Raw genomic sequence first — 25,911 nt, forward strand, 5'->3', positions numbered from 1 at the left:
GAAAGTAACTACTCTACAATGCCTGACAACCCCTGAAAATGTTTGGCAATGCCTGAAAATGTTCTATAATGCCTAACAAACCCGTCAACCACTGATAATGATCGACAATGCCTGGAAATCCTACACAATGCCTGAAAGTAGCTACTCTACAATGCCTGACAACCCCTGAAAATGCTTGAAAATTTCCGACAATGCCTAACAACAAGCCTGTCAACCATTGATAAGTAGGTAAAGACCTTTTTTGGAGCTGTAGTTTCAGGACAAGCTGAAGTTTTATTCAATTAATCTACTGAGTGTTACCAAAATGAAAGTTACTGCTGGCTACCGAAAGCTGTGCTATAGCATTTGGTAGCCTAGTTATGGTGTGTACCAAACATTAAAATTGTCTTGGTTTGGCGGTTGGATCCGTGATGCTAATGAAGCTGTCTCAGCAGGGGGGAGGATGCCCCCTGCCCTCAAATTTTCTCTGGATGGGGGGCAATGGTGCCCTTTTAAGGTCATGTAAGCTACTGCACATTTTGCAATATAGGCTAACAACTTCTGCTATTCGCTTTTAGCCAAATTATAGGGCCTATAGCCTTCAGTAGGCCCACACAAATTATCCCGTGGACACATTTTATACTTTGCAGCAGATTGTGATGCTATGAATGGGAAATTTACCTTTCGTTTCTTGTTCAAGCTATTTCAATCATTCATCTGTCTCACATTTCGACTTTCATGGCTAATAACGGGAAAACGAACGAGTTGCCCAGCATTATCGCTACCGTATATTTCACTCTACAATCGTTCCGGCGCCCCTCTATCTCAGGTTTGTAAACTGCCTACAACAAGCTTTAATGAGTCACTGGAAATAAGCTTAAATGGTAGTTCCAACGATCATGAAACAGAAGTTGCATTAACCTACGTGAAGAAAGATTATTGTCTTGATTTTTCATAGTAGGCTATTCTGTGAAAACTTGAAATATACGCCAAACAAAATATTCCAAAGGAGCTCAAAAGCCGCCACTCGCCAAGCCCAAACCGTACAATAATAGCCTACCATAGATACGCTAGCCAAGCTGGCAACCTTGATTGTTGATTGTGTCCATAAAGTCAGTCGAGCGTGACGATAATTCCACGATTGCTGAGTTGCATATCTATATATAAGATATCTATGGTTAAACCATAGAAGTAAGATATCTATGGTTAAGGTATAAACAATTGGGCTACATATTATACAGAGAACAATTTTATACTTGAGTTTTACGCGTTGAGATGGTTTTTTGTATGGCTCCCGGTTGTAGTAACGGAAGAAACGTGAAAGGGGTACACTTTCATCGTTTACCTCTGAATAATCAAGACCAGCTTAAGAAATGGATCTCTGCGATGAAACTCAAAAACCCACCAGTCAACAAGCACTGCCGTGTGTGCAGCGACCATTTTCTGGCCAGCGATTACCAGTGTGACCTACGGGCAGAGCTACAGGGCACCACACCTAAACATTTGCTCATCCCTGAAGCTGTCCCCTCTGTCTTTGATTTTTCGAGGTATGTGAAAGCCACTGTTACTGCAGTGCCCACAAAACTTGATCGACCTGGGTTCAAATCTCTGAGTAAGAGTGGGCATTCGGATCGAATAACAAAGAGGGAAATGAACAAAGCTTTAAAACAGGTCAGTAAAACATTGGCAGGGTAGGTACCGTAACTATAAACACATACCATAGTTTTGTTTCATATAAATCATTTAGTTCAAGCCAATTATTTTTTTTGCAGTTTCATTAGGCAGTGGATCTACAATTGATATCTACAACACATATCACGCTTTAGGAATAGTAGGGTGGATATATCTTCATCAGATGCAACATATCCAACGACATATGTCATGCGTTAAAAGTAGTAGGGTGGATACATGTTCATCGGATGCAACATAGGACTTTCACAATGCTAAAGACTGAGGTAATAACGTGTAGTAACTCTAATGATCGATGAAGTGTATACTGCACAAAGAATAGAGTATTCAAATGGTTTATTTATTGGCCTTACTGAAGATGGCATACCTGCAAAGACAGTCTTAGCATTCATAGTCCAGTCTGCACATGGCAGTTATAAGGATGTTGTTTGTCTCGTTCCTATTAACAGACTGGATACAGGAATTTTACACTAGTGGGTTAAATGGGTTATGCTGTCTTTACACTTTATAATTAGGCTATGGCTATGTTTACACTATAGTGTAATAAGAAAGTGCTCTGCTTGCAAAGAATAAAATCCAAGGCTGTGCACCAGAGGAATATGCCCAGTTGTTTCATTCAGCTGTTCGTGGAGGTTTGTCTGCTCCTACAGATGCTCGACTGCACTACATTATTTTCTATATGTTTGTGTAGAGATCCTACCCCAATCAAGGAACTTCAAACATCCTCCGAAACCAGGCAACAATGAGCGACGTGGCAGTCGCGACACCCCCCTTTCAAGGGTTAATATGCTTGCCCATGGCAGCAGGGGACCTGGAGCCACCGGAAACACATAGGCCTAACAATGTCGGCGTTGCAGCAGTATTCATTATCTTTGTTTAATTTTCAAAAAAAATGATGACGGTCTTATAATATTGGCGATTCCATGTACCGTAGCCTTATGATTTTAAATGTTATAAGTGAAATGTTTATACTAAAGTTACATTTTATCAGTGTTTGCACTATTTTCCTCACCATATACTCAATTGGAAGTGGCTATTTTTCCACGCTTAATGCCATGGTTACAATCAGGCATTACCAGAGTTTGGATTAAAGTTAGGAAGGGTAAAGATAAGGGTTAGAGTTAGGAATAAGATTAGCGTTTTGATCTTTGCCCAGGACTAAAAAAAGTTTGTTAACCATGTATCGTAATGTTTCATAGTGAATTCATCACGAATGGAAGGACATTTCAATCTTTCAACTATTATTTCCTTGTCAAACAAGACTGGTGTAAATTTCTTTCAACAGTTCAGTTTATTTTGTTGGAGAAGACGAAAGAAAAAAAACAAACAAACATATACAAAAACACAAATAATTCGCAAAACAAGGATGGCAGCGAAAGACCAAAAGGTCACCAAAGTCAGCTGCCACCCAAACATTTAAACAATAGACCCAAAATTAAGAACATTAACACATATAGGCTACAATACCAGCACTTTACATAATACATTAACAGCGGAATAACACAGGGCAACAAAAATAAAAATTGTGCCGAGAAATAAACAGATGATATGTTTTAGGAGTGATCATTGTACAAATTTTTTCATAAACTTTTATATTTAAATTTAAAAACATTATAAGACTTTTCTTATGGTATTTGATTCCATAGTTTCACTCCATTAAAACATAGCATCTTCTTACCAGAGTTTGACGTTGCAAAAGGCAAATATAAATCAATCCTTTGGTTCTGACGGGTTTTATGATGGTGAATTTTGTTTACAAAAATAAAGCAGCCAGCAAAGGCCCGGGGCAGCATTTTGTGCACATATTTGTACATAAATTTTGCAGTCTCTAATTTAATAATATCGTTAATTCTGAGCACATTAAATTGGTGATAAAGAACAGTTGTATTTGTGGACCTCGGCAAAAATAAGCAGGATCGGATGAACTTGTTTTGTAACACTTGTAGTGGAGCAAGCAATGTAGAGTTTGCTCTTCCCCAATTTATAATCGAGTATTGGATCTTGGATTGAAACAAAGCATAATATATTATAAAGTTTGTAATATTGTTAAAGGGGCAATGTATCTCAGCTTAAATGCTATGCCGCAGACCTTTGCAAGCTGCTTTCTAAGATTAATAATATGACTATCCCATGTTAATCGCTCATCCAAAGTTACACCTAGATAGTTTATACTTTTCTTCCTTTCGATGGATCAGCCACTGATGGACAGACTAAAATTTTCTGCTGCATTCTTTTTGTTGCAGAGGATCATATACCGGTAAGTAGTTTTAATATAATTTAATGAAAGTTTATTGGATTTCATCCACACATCAGTTTTTGCTGTTTCTCTATTGACATTTTTTTGGAGAGATGACAGGCATTTATTTGACTGACAGTTTGAATATAAATACTGTCCCAAGCAAAACTCTAGAGAGGTGAAAACTGTATTTACAAAATAATTTTTATTAATAATACTTGCAAGATAATTTTATTAATAAAACAGCAAGATAATTTTAATTAAAAATCATCAGGCAAGTGGTCATCAATGGCTTCTTTGTATCCTTCGTACTGGCCATCTTCTTCAGGAAATCTGTTGCGGATTGCAAGGACTGCACAGGCAGGAATTACTTTACGCCTCTTTCGACCCAATTTTCCATATATCCAGAAGGTGAAGCTGCGATAAGCAACATATCTGTACGACCTGTAAAAGAAAATGTGATTGACCGAGAAGTGTAAAATCATCATTTTTTTCATTGCAACATTATCAGTAAATCACAATGTAGAAAAGCCCTAGGCTAGAACTTTACAACATAGAGTACCTAAGAATGGAAAGTTGGACACCTTGGGATTTGTGACCCAGGCAAGGGTGCATGTACAATGGTACCGGTAAGCTAACTCTGGTCTCCGGATTTTTTACACTACCATAGGCTATGTGTAACACACATTATATAAGAACAAAGTTCACCATGTAGGTTCTGATACTGCAAAGTTTGGATAATATTTTACAACTATCTAAACTGACCTGTTTGAGATTGGATCTCGGAGATCTTCGCCGACCACATCCTTTAGTGCAGCCATAATTGCTTCTAACACTTCTGTATCCAGGCACATCTTTTCAAAGCTGTCGACCTGGTTTATGCATTGGCGGGCTATGTCTGTTTTGGCAACCACGGCGTCAATCTCCTGGCAACATTTATTTTCCATCATTGTTGGCATGATGGCACAATTTCCACACCTACACCATTTCAAATTCTCCATCCGACTGCAGTCGGAGCTGGCACTGTCGGAGCTCGAATCCGAATCACAGTCATCTCTGTCAAGGCGCTGACTTTTTGGTTCAAACAAAAATCCTTTTCTGATTTCAGACATCTTTAAAAATTACGACTTGTGCAACGCTTCCAGTGTTCATATATGAAGCTGCCAACTGAGTGCACAACCAAATACGTCATAAGGCACATAGCGCCATCCAGTGGCTGATTTTCTTTTCGTTATATTTGCCAAACAAAAAAGTATATCAAAAAAATTTTTCGAAAAAGATAATGCTTAAACACCAGAGAATCACCAAAAAAATTTTCATTTTTCATTTCAGGTCCCCTTTAAACTGACGACATCCACAGTGGTTCTCTGTGGCCTTTGGCTATGCGATTATGGGAGCCAGATCAGGCCGCAGGATCAAAGTGTTAAACGTAGTAGCATATTTTGGGTGGAGTGTAGAATATTTTAACATTTTTGTTTGTGCTGTATTTTGTGTGCGACAGCATCGCTGGTCAGATAAATGAAGCGTGAACTGGTACTGGATGGCGAAAGAATTGTTTTCGCTTCGTCGACGAAGAGACGCTGACCTAATTTACTGGTATCTCTGTGCGGTCGAGTGTGGCGAGGATTGACAGATGCTTCAGAACTGTTAAAGTGTTAAACAAAAACGTTGTTTGTATGTTGTAAATTCTTTTTGCTGACCAAGTTTTTATGTGCAGGAGGCTACTTGTTTTGTTTAGTTTAGTTCCAATGGCAGAGCTAGAGGTAGTCATAATGCAGAGAAAAGCACGATTTAAAATGAAGTTATGTTATTTGTTTAATTCACAGCAAAACTTTGTATGAAACCTACTGTAGGGGATAGTGGTATTGTTTTGTTTGTCGCTGTGACTTCATCGTGGATTATCAACAACTAGTGAACTAAGTTGTTCATATACATGAATTTCCCCTTGAAGTAGAATATTGGAATCAACTACGTAATTGCGTTACTTTGGACGATCTGCACCTTGGACACGAAATAGTTTGGTAAGTAACATTGTGACTTTTTTCTAGTACCATACTATAATTGTCAAACTAATTAAACCAAAGTTATTGACTTTTTGTCTATCTACAGTAGTATTCTGTATATTGTGTATATATGCTGTAACACCAGTCTAAATTGTAACAACAAAAAACATGTAGGTCGTAGCCAGGCGCGAATCTAAGAGTTTTTTTCGGGGGGGGCCAGAAAATTTGAAAATCAATTAAAAAGAAAGAAAAAGCTAAACAGATATAAACAATGATACTACGACATATACGATATGCTAGAAAATTGACATTAAAACAACCATTTTCATCAATTGTGATGCCGAGGGACTAATATCAGCTGTTTAGAAGCATATCAAACCATTTGATGCGGAAACATACAATTTTTCACAAAATTTCGGGGGGGCCCGGGCCCCCTGGGCCCCCCCCATAAATCCGCGCCTGGTCGTAGCAGATTATTATATATATTCTGTAATCTGCGTATTTTTTGTTTACACTGTTTGTTTTTGTCACAACTTATAAAACCAAATGCTGTCAAGGTTAGGTCTAAAACATTTGACCAGTTATCCATTTAAACCAGTGGTTTCCAAAGTGGGCGCCAGCGCCCCCCTGTGGGCGTTTGTAATCATGAAGGGGGCGCTGGCTATAAAGTGGGCGATTGGGGAGCGCTGAGAGTAAATCGGGGCAGTTACAAGAAGATGATAGCAAAACATTTTTTGTCATGTTTCGCTTCAAGGAAATACAAAAGAAGACGGTGACTATAAGAGCTCTGTGGCAGATTTTGTGGCAATTATGTTGGCAAAGTCGCTTCACAGTGCCTTACAAGTTTGTTGAGGTCGTAACACGTGACTTACTTTGAAGCACTGCGATTACGCAAATCCAATCTTTCAATCCGAGAGTACTTTGATCTAGCGTTCGTCTTAATCTATCTTTGAAGACTGTCATCAAAGCAGTGAATAAAATTAAAGCGCACGCTCTGAATACACGCTTATTCAAATGATTGTGCAATGAGAATGATGAAGCTTTTGAGCGCATACTACTCCACACCGAAGTACGTTGGCTTTCCCAGAGAAATTGATTCACGATTTTATTCGCTGTTTGAAACTATCAAGGAATTTCTGCAGAGTTGTGATCCTGCCCTTGCAAAATGACGTCCTGGTTGTGAAAAGTGATATCGCCTACTTGTCAAACATAGGCTATTTTCCTAATTTAATGAATTGAATTTATCCCTTCAGCGTAACGAAATAAGCTTGTGTTGTATCAGCGAAATTTAGGTAGACGAGAATTTTTCCACTTCTCAAGCTTGCATCAACTTGATACCAGTGGCAAAGGCATATCTAATCATCTTCAAGAAGTACGCAAAGACATGGGAGTTCGATTCCAGGATGTATTCCAGTTAGAAATCTATGATTGAATAATCGACCTATTCTGTGATATTTCTGAACATGGAATTTTTAAGGAGGAACTAATAACATTGTAAAACGATTTTGCACTCAAACCGAAGTTCAACATCTCGTATCAATCGTTCTGGCTGCAGAACCAAATCAAAGAGACATACTCTCACGTGTGGAATCGGGTCAAAGTTTTTATTATTGCCTTTCCCAGCTCATACTTGATGGAGCGTGCTTTCAGATAGCCCAATGTCTAGAAAATTCTGGGTATTTTTTTTTCGCTGAGACTTTTTGGTAATTTGTCCGAAATGACTTGAAAAAATTCGGTCATTTTTTATTTATTTCGGTCATTTTTTCTGATGAAAATATTTCCTTTCAAGTAGCTGCTCCAAACCAAAATTTGCACTTCCTGACTAGCTACAACATTAAGTTTCGCTGAGAAACGTTGTCGTGTTTTATCTGAGAAAAGTTAGAACAGACAAACGTTTCTTCAACGTTCATCAGCGAAACTCAACCTTGCAACATCCGGCCGCAATTGACCAAATTGACTATATTTTTTTCGGACATTTTGCTAAAAAATAGGTCAATGACCGATAAATGACCGAAAAAAAAACAGGACTCTAGTTTTGTTATTTGACTAGAAGAAGCAGTTAAACCACGAACCCATACCGGTAACTCTTTATTTAATTTGATTAAATAGGTGAAGCAACTTACATTGCATAGAATTGTCTGATAATATTCTATTGTGAATTATTTAGCGTGAGAATATTTAATATTTTCTGGCAACTTGTCATGTCTTGCACGATGGTTTTGTTGTGTCTGCTGTCCTAAGTACATATCAAAGCCAAGAGAAAGTAACTGGCCACTCTCCTTTCGTTAGTGCCGAAGGCCTAGTGTGATGACAACCTTATCTTCTCATTCCATAAACTTAGTAACTGAGTTTGGCACCACATTTACCTTATCTATTAATTATGCACAGCTCATTGTTATTTTGTATTTGCAGATCGCTGGAGAGCTCTGCTGTGCTTACCACTTGTATTCAAAGAGGGAATACAGCATTTTGTGATAATTGGCGCTGTAAGTCATCAGTCTACCGCTAGCTATAATTGATTACAATTACATTTTTTACTTAAACGGTTTGATGCTGTTACCTCGCAGTATCCGTATCATAATGCACGTAAGCACTATGTAAGGTAGGAGGCACTACTTCACCTATTAGAATGTATCAAAATAAAAACAAAATGGAAAAATGATGATCATCGTAGAATGTGTATGACTGTCTTGCAATATTAGTAAAAGTTATATCTCATTTTATGTCCCGCATTCACATTAAGCGTTTGCTTAATGAAACAAAATTTGTCGGAAAATGCCTCACAACTCATTACTCACACCTAGTGGTCAAAATTGTTAAACCGTACATCAGCGGAATCATCATCATTTACAGATGATGATTCCGCTAATTCCGCACCTAGTGGTCAAAACTGTTAAACCGTATATCAGCGGAATGCCATCTCTATTTTCTTCGCAATAGTGCACTCTCCAAGACAGAGCGTTATAAAAGAGGTGAGATCACGGGCTCTAAGTCCACTGACGTCACAAATAAAAGAGAGAGAATTTTTTTTTCCATTTTTTTTTGCTTGCAAAAATGCGCATGGTTTTTATCGGGGCTCTGGAATAGGAGTTTTTAAAAAAAAGGCAAGACTGCAACTCCGGTTGCATACAAAACGATAAACAATGTTTGCAATTTTAAACTGCATGCAATTAGATATATAAGACCAAGCTTCTATTACTTACAACAACACAACTTTAACGCACAACGTTTCATAGAACCACTGATAATTATTCTTTTTGTATTCTTTTTGAATACTCCAAAAAACAATCTGGAGGCCCTAAAAAACCTTACAACACTGAAGCCGGAGTCAGCCAGTTATAAATCGAGGAGTCGAAGTCGTATATTTTTCGCCCAACTCCACAGCTCTCGTTTTGACACATTAAAGCTTTGGATGTTTTAAAAGAATTTTATTTGAGCAAATGAAATTTCAAGAATCGTGGTGAGAAGCAAAACTAAATAAAAGAATTGAAACTGAAACGAACCAATAATTTCAAGTAGCTTTAAGATTAATTTAAAAAAAGCAATTTATTTTTATGTTTTTTTACTTCTTTGTCTTAGTTTCGTTTCGAAATCCGCCAATGTTGCAATTCGAAGTGTTCGGTTTGCCCTATTTTCTAGAAACGTAAGTGCGTTTGAAAACAAAACCGTGTCATGACGAATTTTTGTTTTGTTTTTTTATGCACAAATTCTGCAAAAAAGTCAAAGTGTTCATGTTAAAGGAGTTTTTTTTAACCATAAATAGACATAACTAAGCAACGAGACAACATTTAACATTGTGAAAACAAAAACGACATAACAATCGTTCTCGGTTATGCAATTTGCATCTAGTAGTCTTCATCAAGCCTTTAAAACACCTTATACCTTGAATAAGAAATACTAAAGATTAGACAAAAATATACAGGATAACAACAAAACTATGGTCTAATCTAAACAATTGAGAAACTGCTATATCTTGCACACATACGAAATGAGAACTAAAGTTACAGCTCTTAAAAAAAGCGTTTTGTTTTGCCTGATCGAAGATGAAATTAAAAGTGAAATGAAATGCAGATGAGATGATCAAAATTGAATTGAAATTTGAATTCTATTGGATAAATATTTTATTAATCAGATCATAAACAGTTTTTCGAGGGTCACATTTTGCTGCTGAATATTTCATTTGCCTGCCATTTTTATATTGGTACGAAATTGTTACATTGCTAATAACTCTGTAGGCCTATAGCTTATTTGTGTGCCATAGAGATGGTAGTGTGTCACAACAACACAATTCGTTAGCATCGTATAAATCTATACTTTTTCCAAGTGTAATCAGTTTTACCATAGACCTATAATTCTTATAAGGTTGGATCAATGCTAATGTTACATATTGTTTTACAGGATGACAGTTTTAGCTTGACAAAAGTCACAACTCCTTATCTGGAGCACATCCGAGGGATTTTCTCTACACGTGCAAAGGCAACTGCTATGCCACATCGAGGAGCCTGAAACTGCACTGCTTCTGCTTTTGCACACGTATTGGATATTTGATATTAACTTTCCCCAAGAAGTCGCCGAAACGCTACAACTATTAAATTACCTGTGTGACATTTCCCGGTTTCCGTTGATATTAGCACACCTGTGCAAGCTTTAATAAATCAGTTTTGAATAACAATTTGGTAGTGCTGGTGTAAGGCAGTGATTTTTAACATGATTGTGTTCCTGGGTACACTATATCGTTCCGTAGAAGATCGTCAGGTGTTCCGCAAGAAATTGTTAAAATGGACTAGCGTTCTATGGAACAAAGGTCGAAAATTAAAATCACAACTGCTTTGCGTTTGCCTTTCTGCAATTCCTGCCCGTATATCAACTTTGTGCAATTGTGCTCATCCAAACAGGCCAAGATATCGCATTGAGAAAAGCTGAAAGTGAATAAACTGTTGTTGTATTGTTTATTTTATTGCATTATGGATTAGCCCATATTATAAAATCCGATTTGGTGTTCCGCAACATTATTTTAATGCATAAAGTGTTCCGTGGCTCAAGAAAGGTTGAAAAACACTTGTGCAAGGAACAGTTTTTACGCAACCTGGCGGATAGGGAGGCAGAAAGTGCAACAAAAAAACAGGAACACGAATTAATGCGATAAAAAAAATAGTCTGAATTGTAGAGTGGACATTTCCAACTCAAGCAAAAGTAATAAGGTAAAAATTAGGACTATTCTAAAGGGTGGAAATTTAGACAGCCTGAGAGCAAATGCTACTGAGGTGGAAATTTCCACCTCAGATGAAGGGTGGAATTTTACACTTTTTGTGGTGGAAAAATCCACCCTATAAGTGTATAGGCCTAGGGTGGAAAACAGAGACTAGGGTGGAAATTTCCACAGTTTAGGGTGGATTTTGTTGGGGGTGGAAATTTCCACCATTGCTCAAGGGTGGAAATATCCACCATTTTTGGTGGAAAAATCCACCATACAGAAGCATAGGGTGGAAAACAGAGACCACCCTTAAGGGTGGAAATTTATATACCTTTTACTTAACATTGTAGTAGCCTACTAGTTAGCTCCAAAAGTGCAGTGAAGGAGGATCATCCCAACTAATTTTATCCTTGGGGTCACCGCAATTTGGCAAATGTTATAAAAGGGTCACGGCACCAAAAAGGTTGGGAACCGCTGCCCTATGTGGTTGTTTTTATTTGATTTTTGTTTGTAGGCCTAATTGTTTTATTTCCCTTCTTATCCTCATTTCTTCTGAAAGTGTTAGGACCGTGCCGATTTTTATTTAACGTAATTGTTTATTTCGGTCGCAAGCACGTTAGGCTATAACGTTCGCGTTTTTTCGCTTCTACTTTTTTCTAGACCTTTGCGATGTTGACGTGTAGGCCTATTGTTTTTGCTGTGATGGTCTGAAATAACAACTGAATTAATTTGAACAATTTTGTAATATTTTGCTTTGGACTTTAGCTTGAGGTAGCCACATAACTTATTTTTACATATATTTTTAAGTGAGTTTTATTTTTTTAAACTTCTGCTTGGAGATTTTCTAGATTTATTTTATGCTGCTAAATTAGACTTTTGGTTTTGTTTTGAGTTTTAAAGTGAGCTAAAAATAATAGACCATCTGGTCAAAATGACATTCACCATTAGATTTTCTTGGTTAAACTCGTGGCAAAACAGAATTGAATAATATTTTGTTGCTTCGCCTTACTTCCATTTTATTGACAAGTTCATCAGGCTGCAAACTTGAACATTGACAAAATAAAACACACCAAACCGACCAAGCGTTTGGTAAGTTTCTTGCGCAAACGTCTATGAAAAGTTCTTCATAGGCAACAAAAATGTAGTTGACTATAGGTCTGAGATGCTAAACAAACAAGTTTGCTGTAGACCAGGAGTTCTCAACCTTTTTTACACCGTGGCCCCTTTAAAAAATTTGAAAAATCCATGACCGCCCTATTTTTTCAACCTTTCGAAAAAATTTAGAAACGTCATTTTAATTAAAAAACTTTTTTATACAGTAACCGGTAGTTAGAATGATAAAATGATATAGCCTAAATATAACACACAATAAACATGATAGTACATTAATTATTTATTACATACCGTATGCAGGGAATGTGATAGTTGAGCTGTTGTTGTTGCAAAATGTAGGCTACTAGTATTTTTATTAAATTCTAATTTATTTTGCTTGTTAGGCCTATATAGTGTTGGAATGGACTTAAGTTAGAGATGATAAATTAAAAAAAAATTTTTTTCAAATTTTTCCATGGCCCCCTTGCAAAAAGGCACATGGCCTACTAAGGGGCCATAGCCCCCAGGCTGGGAAACTCTGCTGTAAACCTATAAGAATATGGAATGTGCACAAAAATATACTCTCAGAACGATAATATAATCAGTAATCACTCGAGAAGTTTGAGTCACGAGTGCTACTGCTTCAAACAAACCATGAGACATTAAAAAAAGTTGTTTACGGTCAGAAAATAGCCAAAGCGGAATTTCACGTAGCCTACAAATATAACTTAAATGTTTTGCAACGAAAGGTCAATGGCACATAAGCAAGAAAAAAAAAGAAACAACCTTACATACAATAAGTGATTCAAGTAGTCTAAGCTATAAACTATCCTGCAAAGTGCAAAAAAAGACTTAGCATACTATAAAGTTTTCCTGCATAAAAGTTTTTCATTTTTTGTTTGTCAATATAATTTTTTGGGTAGCTTTTTCCTGGATCTGACTTGTATTGCATTCACCACCACCATGTCTTTTTTGTTTTTCCGCTTTTGCAACACATATCCTTCGCCCCATAAAATATGCAGAGTGTAACTCCTTGATAGCGCAAGTTGCTTCATCTGCTGTTGAAAACATAATGAAGCCAAATCCACGAGACCTGCCAGATTCTCTTTCTGACACTATTACAATATCTTGAATACAGCCACATGATTCAAATGCGTGATATAGATTTTCCTCAGTCGCGTCAAATGGGATGTTGCCAACATAAACATTGCGTTGTTCGTCCATGTCTTGCTGTTAAAGTGTAAGGAAATGAAAAATAATTAAGCTTAACTTAAACAAGAAATTATAACCTGTTTAGAAAATGTTTTTTTTTCTGTCGAACCAAAAAAGCAAAGCTATATTACAAATATGATATTACTTCGAGTTTAGATTACAAACAATTTCTTTGTTTAAGCTAGAATGTGAGTTACTTAGCTTCTGTTTCAATTTTTAAGTTCGATTGTAATCCGACTTGAAGATAGTTTTCAGAAAAAAAGTAAAATTTCAAAAACAAAATAGCTATATGAACACAAAAACACAATAAAGCTTGTAAAAGATAATGCAAACACAATAAAAGACTTTCTTCTTCCTGCTGCAACGCTTTCGCTGTAAGGCTGTTGGAGGCCTGGTGGTCAACACAAATACACAAATAACAGAGGCTAGAAATCAGAATTACCTTGAGTGACCCAACTACATTTTAAAAATCGAGACCAACTTTTGAAAACTCCGAATAAATTGAACACGCGCACTGCGCACTTGCGCAGGCTAGTACCGGTAGGTATACATTAGACGTCGCCTGTAACATTTTTAGCCACCATTTTATTCGATAGCTCCCTTGAGCTACTTTCCGACAGTTTTTCACAGAGAAAAACCCTTTTAAAGCTGGTCTAGTATAGGTTTTATAGAATCAGATTGTGATTAAAAACGTAATGTTGTAAATATTTACCTGACAATCTTAGTAGCCTATGGCTCAAACACATTCGTCTCTGGACGCATTTGCGAAGGTTAGATCTCACATTTCACTGATCGCTTTCTTTCTTAACTCTTCGCTATGTCATTCTTGCTTCAAACATTCCATCTTTTCTGACTCCCTGTCGGTAAGCTTTTATACAGTGAGGCCTATCAAATATGATAAAACCAGATAAATCACTGAAATAATTTACGAGCTGACAACTTTGTCTTGTGACATCATGCAGTGCGCCAACAACACCTATAAGCCTAATCCTTACACTCTTGTTTACGTGGCAAGGAAAAGCACTTAAAGCTTAAGGGAACCTGTGGGGCGATTTTCGTTTCTTGAAAATCGATTTCGAGAAAAAACATCTATGATAAGGCTACTATAGCTTAACAAAATTTGTTGAATTAAAAAAGCAAGGAAGTTTCCAGAAAATTTGTGGTACGAATTGCGCTCACGGTCCAAGCATCAACGTCGTGACGTAAACTATATGTCGTTGTGGGATACATTCACGTGGAGTGTCAAATGTTTTCTTGTTTGTTAAAAGATCAAAGAGTTTTCTCCTGCCAGTGACGAAAAATCTTCCTTGGCGACGCAGCTTCTTGTAAAGCCTTACAAACAACCCGAAACGTGTCAAAACGTAACCCAATTTTATTTCAAACAGAAAGCATGTTGCATTGCTATTTTAGCCAGTGTTGTTGCCAATGCATAGCCTACTTTCATCAACTATAGTTGCCACTTAATTGGAAACTGTTGTTTAAATGAGTTGCCCAAGTCCAGCGCATAGACTACTTCTAAACTTGGGTTAATTATGTACTTCTGTTTCCCATGCATAAAAAAGTTACTGCTTGGAAAAAAAGCTATAGAGGTAGCCTACAAAAAAGAACAACAGCGTCAAATATGGCGTAAATCCTACGTTAAATGTATAAACTGGCAAAAAATCACACTCCGACTCCAATCCAGCTGCTATTTCTTCTAAAAATTTCAAACTCCTACTCCGAAACCCAAGACTTTGGCTCCTAAATACTTCAAAACTCCCGGTCCTATAGTCTAGGCACCCAGTGCCAAATTTTCCACCAAACCTGAAAGGCTGAAGCCTGGGGCCTCAAGATTTGGTGGCATCAAAATGCAGGATGTATAGGCTATAACTTATACGCTTAGCCTAATCCTATATATTTGTAGAAACGTTCACCTGGGAAATAACATGAAGTTTTCTGGAAACCAGTTCTAATAACGTAGGTAGCTATAAACAGGTCGAAATGCAAATTAAGTCTCTGGTGAGTATATTTTTTATGGAAAGGAAATATAACACAACTTAAGAATTATTTTTTTAACAAGTTGTTAGTTTTTGCACACCTTTAGTCCTCCACTAGGTGTAGACAAATTTGGGTCTTGTAGCTTACATGAGATAAAAGTATGGGCCTACCGAAGAGCACGGTTTGTCTCATTTGCTACGGACCTTATAAAATCGTTAGTTGTTACGCGCCCTGCTCAAGATCACGAGGCGCTGGTTCGGCTCTCGGGATGTGCGCTTGACGAGCAACGCATTTCAGGACTGCTCTTCATTTAGCGGCACCAAGTGAATGGAATAAATTCCCGGCAACAACACTTCAACAATCGAAAGACTTCACTCTGCTAATCTCGGTAACTGGCCCTGCGTCAAGAGCCTCTCTAAGTATGCGAAACTACCAGGAATAACATATCAAAGCTTTGTCAGTCCGAGGATAAAGATTCAAAAACCAAACCAAAATAATATAAGTTTCAAGCAAAACAGTGCAGATGATTTTCACAAATACAGAATCAATTATTCGGTTATTTCTTGGCCTAATGATCACCAACTGCTTAGGAAAGAGGTTCTTCGTTTTCAGGACTTGAAAGGATTCAAAATAAATTAAGATCCACTTTTTCTACCTCGTTCGAACGTTTTGTGTCTTCAGCCATTCCAAGGTGCTCTGCCTTTTGTTACCCTCGAGCAGAGGCGGTGACTATCGGACTAGATGTCTGGGCAGGTGTCAGGCATCCATTGGATAGATTGGTCATCCAGTTTACACAGACCACGCACACCATTTCGCACATGATAAAAGGCACAGTTGAAGATGGTGTGGTCTACGTTAACTTCCTCCTTGTCGCACTCACAGATCGCGAATGGTGCCATTTTCCATTTGTGCATATTGTCCGCCCCGATAGCTCAATTGGTTAGCGCGTCACTTCTGGAACGAAGAAACTTCAAGATCAAGCGGCGCTGGTTCGACTCTCGGGGTGTGCGCTTGAGCAACGCACGTTAAGGACTGCTCTCCATTCAGCGGCATCTAATGGATAGAATAGTTCCCCGGCAACAAGACTTCAACAATCGGAAACTTTACTCTGTCAATCTCGGTGACCGGGCCTGCGTCAGTGATCCGAAGCCTCTACAAGTATGCAAAACTGCCAGGATTAAGCTCTGCAAGAAGCTTTCCCAGTCCGAGGATAAAGATTCAATCAATCAAACAATCTGACGCTAATGTGCAGGTGATTCAGCTGCACCCAGGCCTTTCTTGGCAAAAGCATTCTGATTGGGTGAGGGCCAGCGTCGAAGATGAAGCTTTGAAGTCTTGTGAAAGTCCACAATGGCTGAAGACAGTTTATCTAAAATCAGCATTCTGTGTACAGGCCTATGAAAAGTGGCAAGCTGAGACAAATAAGTTGTGGTGAGATTTTGCTTTGAGGAAAGCTAAAAAACTTTTTCATCAATCTAAGTATTTTTGATGATGATACATCATTCCTTATGTGTTTTAAAGCAAATTAGTTAGTGAGAACATATGAAAGGAATTAGGATTTTTGCATTATGTGATCACTATTGTTGTCAAGTAGCTACCGGTATAATAAGTTATAGGCTGCATGTAGCCTACATTGGACTAAGATTAGTCTATAAATTAATCTTGTTATTGGCATTTCATAGGCAATATAAAATTTGTACGTTTGATATTTCTTTGAAGTACATTACATTAACAATAAAGTAGGCTACAAAGGGAACACTGGAAAAATTTACGAACTGAGCATCTAGTTCATCAAAGGCCGCATCGGCTATGATAGGGGAGAACGGGGTAAGTTGAACCGGTGGGTAAGTTGAACCACCCCTTATTTTGTCTAAATAAATTCGTAAAGAAATTCTTGTGCGTCACCTACTGGTTAAGTCAGTTCAGAACGCCATTTTATTCTAGGAATCATGAAGAAAGCTGCAGTGGTTTGGTAGTGACTGAGCAGTACTGAATTTGTTGAGGTAAAAGTGAAAAATTAAAAAAAGTATTTTCGGTGTCATAAGTTCTAATGTTGAATGTATATTTATATGATATTGTAGCTAATATATGAGGTGGTACCACTGTAATATTTTGCCTAAAGCTTGTACACCTAGGTTTTATTGTTTCATTGAGAATTTACTTTAAAGTTGCAACACAGGTTTGGGGAAAGTTGAACCATTCAGATAAAGGTAAGTTGAACCATGGTTCAACTTACCTTACCGGCCAAATGTGACATCTGAGCATGGCACCAATGATACAGACCATGAAGAAAGTACAACAAAGTTAAGTGGAGCAGAGAGTATTAGCCTACAACTAGCAATAATCTTGATCATTTGACCACAAGCAGCTTTCATAATAATGGAAACTATGTGTCACCCGCACAGATCGTTCCCCTGCCAATTGCAGGCCCAAGAAAACAAACACGAAAAGGTCGTAAAAGATCTACAACTCGAATTCTTACAGACACGCCAGAAAAAGAAATATTAGAATCTTTACATGCAGCAAAATTAGCAAAAAAGCACCAAAGAAAAGACTAATTCTAGACGAAGAAACCGATACTGAAAGCGATAATTCAACTGAACTACAAGCTATCTGTGATGACAACAGTGATGATGATATGCCTATTATGTGCTGGTGGGGTTTACAGGGAAAAAAAGAATTCTTCATTACGTAGGACTTGTCGAGTGTGTAGATGATAGCCTACAACTGGAGAATGTGAAGGCACGTTTTTAAAGAAGGGAAGGAATGATCCAGCAACTGACCAACCAGCATTCACATTCAAAGATGGAGATGAATGCTCCTTTCCCAAAAAGGACATTGTCATGACTCTTCCATTTCCTGAAATCAGTGGAACCACAAAGAGGCAAAACAAGTTTGTTTTCCCAGCAGAATTGAATAATTGGATGAATTTGCTTGAGTAGTTGTTGCATTTTATTCTGCTTGATCTTGCAAAAACAATTTTTGTCATACCCTGTAGTAGCCTAATGTGTCTATTTACGTTAAATACTGTATATTGTAGGATAGCTGAAAATGTTGAATGTCAAGTTCCGGTAGCATTTAAATCAGCACATTAATCCATGATAATGGAGAAGTTGTATATCATCTCGGCAGTGTTAAATCTCAATTTACCTGAAAACATCTCAATGATGGTTTTCAGCTGCAGTATATACAATTAGGCGTATATTGATAGTGGTTCAACTAACCCTATTGTCCGGTTTAACTTACCCCATGAGCAGGGTAAGTTGAACCACAAGACTGATCATTTTAGGATTATATTTATGTACATAATAAAAGCTGCTACTGCAAATAATCTACTCGTAAAATGCATGATAGGTGTCACAAACTTGTGTCCAAGTATCAGGTTCTTAGTGCCAGTATTTTACGATCTGTGGCGATAATCGCGATAAACGGTTCAATTTACCCCGTTCTCCCCCTGTTGATGATGATGATGATGAGGCTACAAAATTATTTTGTTTATACCTAACATTTCATATTTTACAGCAATATTTTATAAAATGTTTACAATTAAATTGCAAACTTTGGTTGTCGTCAAATGGTTAATTTCAACATTTGCGAATTGCCAGTAGGCTACATAACCCCATCACTAATTTTACTGTGGTTGATCAGTGGACAGTGATTGTGTAAAATACTCGTCTCTGTGGCTGTTAGTGAAGATTGAGGACCTTGAAAAAGGAATAGCCTGGCTTATCGGCCTCTGTCAATCTAAATCCGGCCATGATGGCACCTATTTAATCGTGCTGGCACTATCGATTAGGACATTAAGTTATGCTCCTCAGCTAGATGTTTGGCAGATGTTTGGCAAAGGTTTTATGAAAAATCGGCAAGAACGTATTCTAAAAGTTTTGGAAATAGCAAAAAAGTAACCTAATTTTTATCAGACTGTAGCTTATTTCAATTACCTTATATGTTTTACTGCGTAGGCTACGGTAGCTTACATTATCAGTTTCAATTTTCAGAATGCTTACAGGAAGTTGCGAAATAAACATTAGTCGTAAAAGTTGTCTTTTTGATTTAGGATATGTCATCCATGTTCATGATAGTTGATCAAAAGTGGCAATGTTGAAAAAAGGGAAGGGTGTTATTTTATTGATAGGCTACTAGCCTACTAGCCATAGTCTTCCGTAGGTAGGCTACAAACAATTGCGCAATGGGAAAATAATTGACTTCATCTCTTTTCTCTTCAAGGTAGCCTATAGCATTAGGCCTAATATGTTTCTGAACATCTCTGGGACACATAATTTATAGCGAATTATGAAATTATAGGCCTAATATGTTTCTGAACATCTCTGGGACACATAAATTATAGCGAATACGCTGTGCTACGCAGAAAAGTTTGGCAATTTCAAAATCAAAGCTTGAATGGTAATTGATCAAGCAGATCTAGCCTACCCAAAAATAAATAAAAAATAATTCGTAAAACAATCAAAATTTCATAAAAGTCAAAATGCAGTCAATACAAAAATAAAGATTAAAGAAATAGATTAACAATTATAAATGGGGTTTTACAACTATCGATATCCTATTTCCATTTTTTAATATAGCCACTGGAATGATACGTGGGAAACATTAGCGCCCTCACTTTTTTGCAGTGTAGCCCATGTCAATGATCTATCATCTAAATTGAACAGCCTTTCTGTAGTCTGTTGCTTTGGCAGTTCTTGTCTTAATCATACAATGTCTGCTAACGACATGTTGTTTTTCGCCAAGTGTTAGAAAGTGTCTGTTAATGAAGAAAGAAACAATAGTTAGGCCTACGGCCTTCCTGCTGCTCAGGAAACATGCCAAGGCCAAAGTTTTTCAGATGTTCTGTTTCCATTGAAAATGTGTTGTTTTTTCTTATTATTGTAGCCTATTCCTGTCAATTATGATGGGATATAATTGGATACAATATTTGTTACAGAATATTGTTTCGTCTGCATAGATGGTGCAACATCAAGTCTGCTTTTGTTGATAGCCTAATAATATCTCTGATAATATCACAACTTTTAAAGCAGTCATCCGCAAAACTTTGTATCAGTTTCTCAAACGTTGTCACTGTGGCACGAAGCAGCTAAATCTGTTTTCGGGATTTTGCTGTACTTCGTTACGTACCACAAACCTAAGTTGTTTCTGATAGAACACAAGGGTCGACTTGCCTTCGCTGAGCACCCCAACATCGGGAGCTCTCGCACGTAAGGCAACGTCGACCAACGGGTGTGAGGAGTAGCGACCCTCCCCCGCACTGGTGACCCCCGACGTTCAGAACAACGCAGGGCACTCTACCTTTGCGTGTCTCGGGCCAACCCAGCCCTCAGACACTGGTGGGGTGTTATGTGGCACGAAGCAGCTAAATCCGTTTTCGGGATTTTGCTGTACTTCGTTACGTACCACAAACCTAAGTTGTTTCTGATAGAACACAAGGGTCGACTTGCCTTCGCTGAGCACCCCAACATCGGGAACTCCCACTCTCGCATGTAAGGCAACGTCGACCAACGGGTGTGAGGAGTAGCGACCCTCCCCCGCATCACCACTTATGACTTGTTTTCGGAGTTGATTATCTGCTTCATTTGTATTTCTTATGATTGGTCGTGATATGGACCATTTTGATAAATAAATATATAGATGGTCACAGCGGTAAACCATAATATCTTCGTGGGAAAGTTGTGACATAAAATTCCCGCATCCTTTCGTCTGTATGCGATAACACCGAAAAAAAAATACTTTTCTGAAAACGTCTTTTTTCAAGAATTGTATTTCAGCAAAAAATAGCTAACAGGCTGTTGAAAATGGAGCGTAACGCGATACGCCACTAAAACTTGTCACCACAATACAAATTACTAGGATAAAAGACGGAGATTTCGTCTAGTTGGTAAGCACAAGCAAAACAGTTTTAATATTTGACCAACCTTCCAACGACAATTTTATAATGAATGGCGAAACTGACTTGAGATATTTCAAATGCACGTAACCAGCTTCTGTGACGTAACAGTGATAAACATTGTTATGCAATTCCCAACAGGTGTTGAAACGGTTTGTGCAATGTTTTACTGGTGTTACAAAGTATGTTGTATTCTCTGCTCATTTTTTAAAATATTCCATGACGTAAGTTATGTGACGTTTCATTTGAAGAACAATTGTTCGTAACAATAGAAACTTGGTGGTGCGCGGTGGTACTTAAACTATCGGACAACCACGAGTTCTGCAACAGAAGAATTTCAAAGTGGACTTGGTCGTAGGCCTACATTAATTTTTAAAATTGAACCACGAGTTTATTTACTTTTTATGTCAAAAGAAATTATTATAATATTCTGTCTACTATTCACATTTCCTTTCATCTAAGTGGTTTGTATCAAAGCGCTAACATATTCCTAATAATTGTGAGCACACACCAAAACAAACCTCGAGCTGTTTCATTAGTATCATATTTTTGAATTTATTTGTTGAGAAACTCTGCTAGAAATTAGTGAACCGAATTGGCGATTTCAACGCATCATCCAGCGCGCTGGCGCCATGCTTCCTTTTTCTTGTTACCGCTAGCAGTTAGCACAACTTTTCGTGTTTTGAGCCTAGAAATAAAAAAATTACAATCTTGCGAAGTTAAGGCTAGATATTGTAAGTTTAGATTGGTTTAATTTATATAGTGCCGGATCCATATGTACTAATTTGCGACCACTAACTGCATCCACTTCTGAATACTGAAAAGATTGGGTGTTCATCAGGACAATTATTGTTTCTAGCACTAGTTGCAACGTTCATCTGATGAAATTGAATGTAAAATTAACAACAAACAAGATGGTGTTAATTTTACTTTCAATTTCACCAGATGAACGTTGCAACTAGTGCTAGAAACAATGCATCCACTTCACAAATATTTTACAATTGAAAATAATTTGATAACAAAAAATAAATTTAACAGTCTACTAATCAATAATGTTATGACAACTTGTGTAGGTAAGTTTTATCTTTTTATGCCAACTACGGTACCGGTATGATACTTGATTTGTTTTTCAGTGTTGAATTGTTGAAATGACGCTTTTAGAAATAGCAGAGGCTAGCTATATTTACCACATATTATCAGGGTTGTCGGTATTTTACCCGACCCAAAAAAACCCGGGTGGGTTTTTTTTAAAAAACCCACTTAAAAAAACCCAAAAAAACCCATAAAAAAACCCAAAGCATCATATTTGTCAATTTTTATTAGAAAATCGAAAAAATGAGCGAAAACACTACAAGGCACTTAAAACAAACTTCAAATTAGGACTTAAAGATGTGATTTTGAAGTAAATTTCCAAGGATAAAGTGAAAACGCAGTGGATATTTCTGTACAGTACACAAAAATCAAGTAATGCCACTTTACAGTACACTAAAACTCATTATGCAAGAAGGCCTCATAGCTGAACAGCCCTAGTGCATTATTTTATTGAGTTATGCCGGCATGTACTGTGAGTGAGCAGTCTGAGCACTTCTTGATAAAAAGCAGTTTTTAGGTGAAATAAGCATAAATCTACCTTTTTTGCATGTTTTTTTTTAAAAAACCCAATAAAACCCGGGTTTTTTCAAAAAAACTGGGGCGGGTTGGGCTTTTTTAAAAAAACCCGGGTTTTTCTCAACCCTGCATATTATGCATGGTAAAAATAGCCTGTGTGTAAATTTTATACATAGTTGCAATGAATTACCAAGAAATTAGATACGTGTCGTCGTATTACCCATAGTTACCATCGATTTACTCCATCGCCTGGACTGATAGGTTTCCACGGATGCAACCTAGTTCGTACCCTGAACAGTTCGGACCCTCAGTTCGTACCCTAAAAAGATCGAAAGAAAAAATTAAAAAAAGCGGAAGTCGCTGATCGCAGTTTCTGCAAACATTTTAAAATTTTCCCCCTGAAAAGATCGAGAGAAAGATAGCACAAAGCCGAAGTCGCTGATCGCAGTTTCCGCTAACCTTAACCAGCATAGGCTAATCTATGCTCTAACCCTAGCTGATCGCAGTTTCCGCAAACATTTTCCGTAGATTCCGCTAACCGCAGTTTCCGCTAACCTTTACCCTAACTCTAACCATAGATTAATCTATGCTCTAACCCTAACCCTCGCTGATCGCAGTTTCCGAAAACATTTTTCCGCAGTTTCCGCTAACCTTTACCCTAACCCTAACTATAGAGCAAAATATGTTCTAACCCTAACCCTCGCTGATCGCAGTTTCCGCAAACATTTTTCCGCAGTTTTCGCTAACCTTTACCCGAACTATAGAGCAATCTATGCTCTAACCCTAACCCTCGCTGATCGCAGTTTCCGCAAACATTTTTCAGCAGTTTTGCTAACCGCAGTTTCGGCTAACCCTAACTCTAATCATCGAGTAATCTATGCTCTGCTCTAACCCTCGTTGATCGCAGTTTCCGCAAATATTTTTCCGCAGTTCCGCGGTTTCCGCTAACCCTAACCCTCGAGTTTGTTTGCGGAAACTCCGATCAGCGACTTCGGCTTTGTGCTATTAAACTGCGATCAGCGACTTCGGCTTTTTTTAATTTTTTCTCTCGATCTTTTCAGGGTACGAACTGAGGGTCCGAACTGTTCAGGGTACGAACTAGGATGCACCCGGTTTCCACACTGGCGTGGATGATTTTCTGCATTTCTGTGTGCTGGTTAACCCATAGCATGTATGGGTAGGTTAGTCAATAGAACTTATAGAAATTCATGACACTCATATTTTACATGACCTTCAGCTCTTGATATGTGGAAGGGCCGTGTGACAGTTGAGATGTTAATGAATAGCCGGTGCAACCTAATTCGTACCATGAACAATTTGTACCGTCAGTTTGTACCTTAAAAAGATCAAGAGAAAAAATTAAAAAAAGCTGAAGTCGCTGATTGCAGTTTCCGCAAACATTTTAAAAGGATTAGGGTACCGGTATCGGTTAGATATCGGTATCCGCAAACAAACAAACTGAAAAGATCGTAAGAAAAAAATAGAACATCGCTGATCGCAGTTTCCGCAAACATTTTATAATTTCCGGTAATGATCCTAAGAGTTTGCCGAAGTCGCTGATAGCAGTTTCTGCAAACATTTTAAAAGGGTTAGGTTAGGGTTGATCGAAGTTTCCGCAAACATTTTAGAAGGGTTAGGGTGTTTCCGCAAACAAACAAACTAAAAAGATTGAGAAAAAAATAGAACAAAGCCGAAGTCGCTGATTGCAGTTTCCGTTTTTCCGTAGTTTCTGCAAACATTTTAAAATTTCCGGTAATAATCCTAAGAGTTTGCCGAAGTCGCTGATCGGAGTTTTCGCAAAATTTTTAAAAGGTTTAGGAGTTAGAGTTGATCGGAGTTTTCGCAAATATTTTAAAATTTCTAGTAATGATCCTAAGAGTTTTTGTTTGTTTGCGGAAAATTTTAAAATGTTTGCGGAAACTGCGATCAGCCACTTCGGCTTTTTTTAATTTTTTCTCTTGATCTTTTCAAGGTACAAACTGACGGTACAAATTGTTCATGGTACGAATTCGGTTGCATACATGAATAGCTTGCTACTAATTATTAGTATGTAAGTCAGGTGCAACCTAATTCATACCCTAAACAATTTGTACCCTGAAAAGATTGACAGAAAAAATTAAAAAAAGACGACGTTGCTGATTGGAGTTTCCACAAACAAACAAACTGAAAAGATCGAGAGAAAAAAATAGAACATTGCTGATTGCAGTTTCCGTTTTTCCGCAGTTTCCGCAAACATTTTAAAAGGTTTAGGGTTAGGTTGATCGGATGCAACCTAGTTCGTACCATGAACAGTTCGGACCGTCAGTTCGTACCTTGAAAAGATCGAGAGAAAAAATAGTTTAAAACCGAAGTCCGCTGATCGCAGTTTCCGCAAACATTTTCCCGCAGTTTCCGCTAACTGTAACCATAGAGTAATCTATGCTCTAACCCTCGCTCATCGCAGTTTCCGCAAAATTTTTCCTGCAGTTTCCGTTAACCCTTACCCTAATTCTAACCATGGAGTAATCTATGCTCTAACCCTAACCCTCGCTGATCGCAGTTTCCGCAAACCTTTTTCCGCAGTTTCCGCAAACATTTTTCCGCAGTTTCCGCTAACCTTTACCCTACCTGAATACTGAAAAAGTTTGGGTGTTCATCAGGACAATTATCGTTTCTAGCACTAGTTGCTACGTTCATCTGATGAAATTGAAAGTGAAATTAACAACAAACAAGATGGTTTATTGCTTCACTAACCATACAGTAATCTATGCTCTAACCCGGGCTCTAACCCTCGCTGATCGCAGTTTCCGCAAACATTTTTCCGCAGTTTACGCTAACCGCAGTTTCCGCTTACCCTAACTCAACCATAGACTAATCTATGCTCTAACCCTAACCCTCGCTGATCGCAGTCTCCGCAAACATTTTTTCGCAGTTTCTGCTAACCCCAACCCTCGAGTTTGTTTCAAATTGTTTGGGGAAACTCCGATCAGCGACTTCGGGTTTGTGCTATTAAACTGCGATCAGCGACTTCGGCTTTTTTTAA

General features: G+C 37.8%; 1 protein-coding gene and 1 long non-coding RNA gene across 2 annotated transcripts; one reads left to right on the top strand and one right to left on the bottom strand.

Moving 5' to 3' along the window:
- Nucleotides 1–2,972: 2,972 nt before the first annotated feature.
- Nucleotides 2,973–4,870, bottom strand: LOC145784856 (uncharacterized). Its single transcript, XM_082596697.1, has 2 exons — nt 4,670–4,870; nt 2,973–4,348 (listed from the first exon to the last, which is right to left on the bottom strand). Exons 1-2 carry the CDS (start codon nt 4,861–4,863, stop codon nt 4,165–4,167), a joined length of 378 nt encoding a protein of 125 aa, XP_082452823.1. The 5' UTR covers nt 4,864–4,870; the 3' UTR covers nt 2,973–4,164.
- An 867-nt stretch (nt 4,871–5,737) lies between these two features.
- Nucleotides 5,738–10,566, top strand: LOC145783882 (uncharacterized). The gene is made up of 3 exons (XR_014290969.1): nt 5,738–5,925; nt 8,320–8,393; nt 10,306–10,566. It is a non-coding gene; the product is annotated as an uncharacterized LOC145783882 (long non-coding RNA).
- The last annotated feature ends 15,345 nt before the right edge of the window (nt 10,567–25,911 follow it).

Source organism: Aplidium turbinatum, chromosome 15, assembly GCF_918807975.1.
Source record: "Aplidium turbinatum chromosome 15, kaAplTurb1.1, whole genome shotgun sequence".
Lineage (NCBI taxonomy): Eukaryota > Metazoa > Chordata > Ascidiacea > Aplousobranchia > Polyclinidae > Aplidium > Aplidium turbinatum.

What these genes read in the sequence shown, in the direction of transcription:
- LOC145784856 (XM_082596697.1), bottom strand. Translation starts at nt 4,863, where the DNA reads ATGCCAACAATGATGGAAAATAAATGTTGCCAGGAGATTGACGCCGTG. An exon ending in CGAGATCCAATCTCAAACAG is followed by an intron (nt 4,349 to 4,669) that starts GTCAGTTTAGAT and finishes TTTCTTTTACAG; the next exon opens with GTCGTACAGATATGTTGCTT.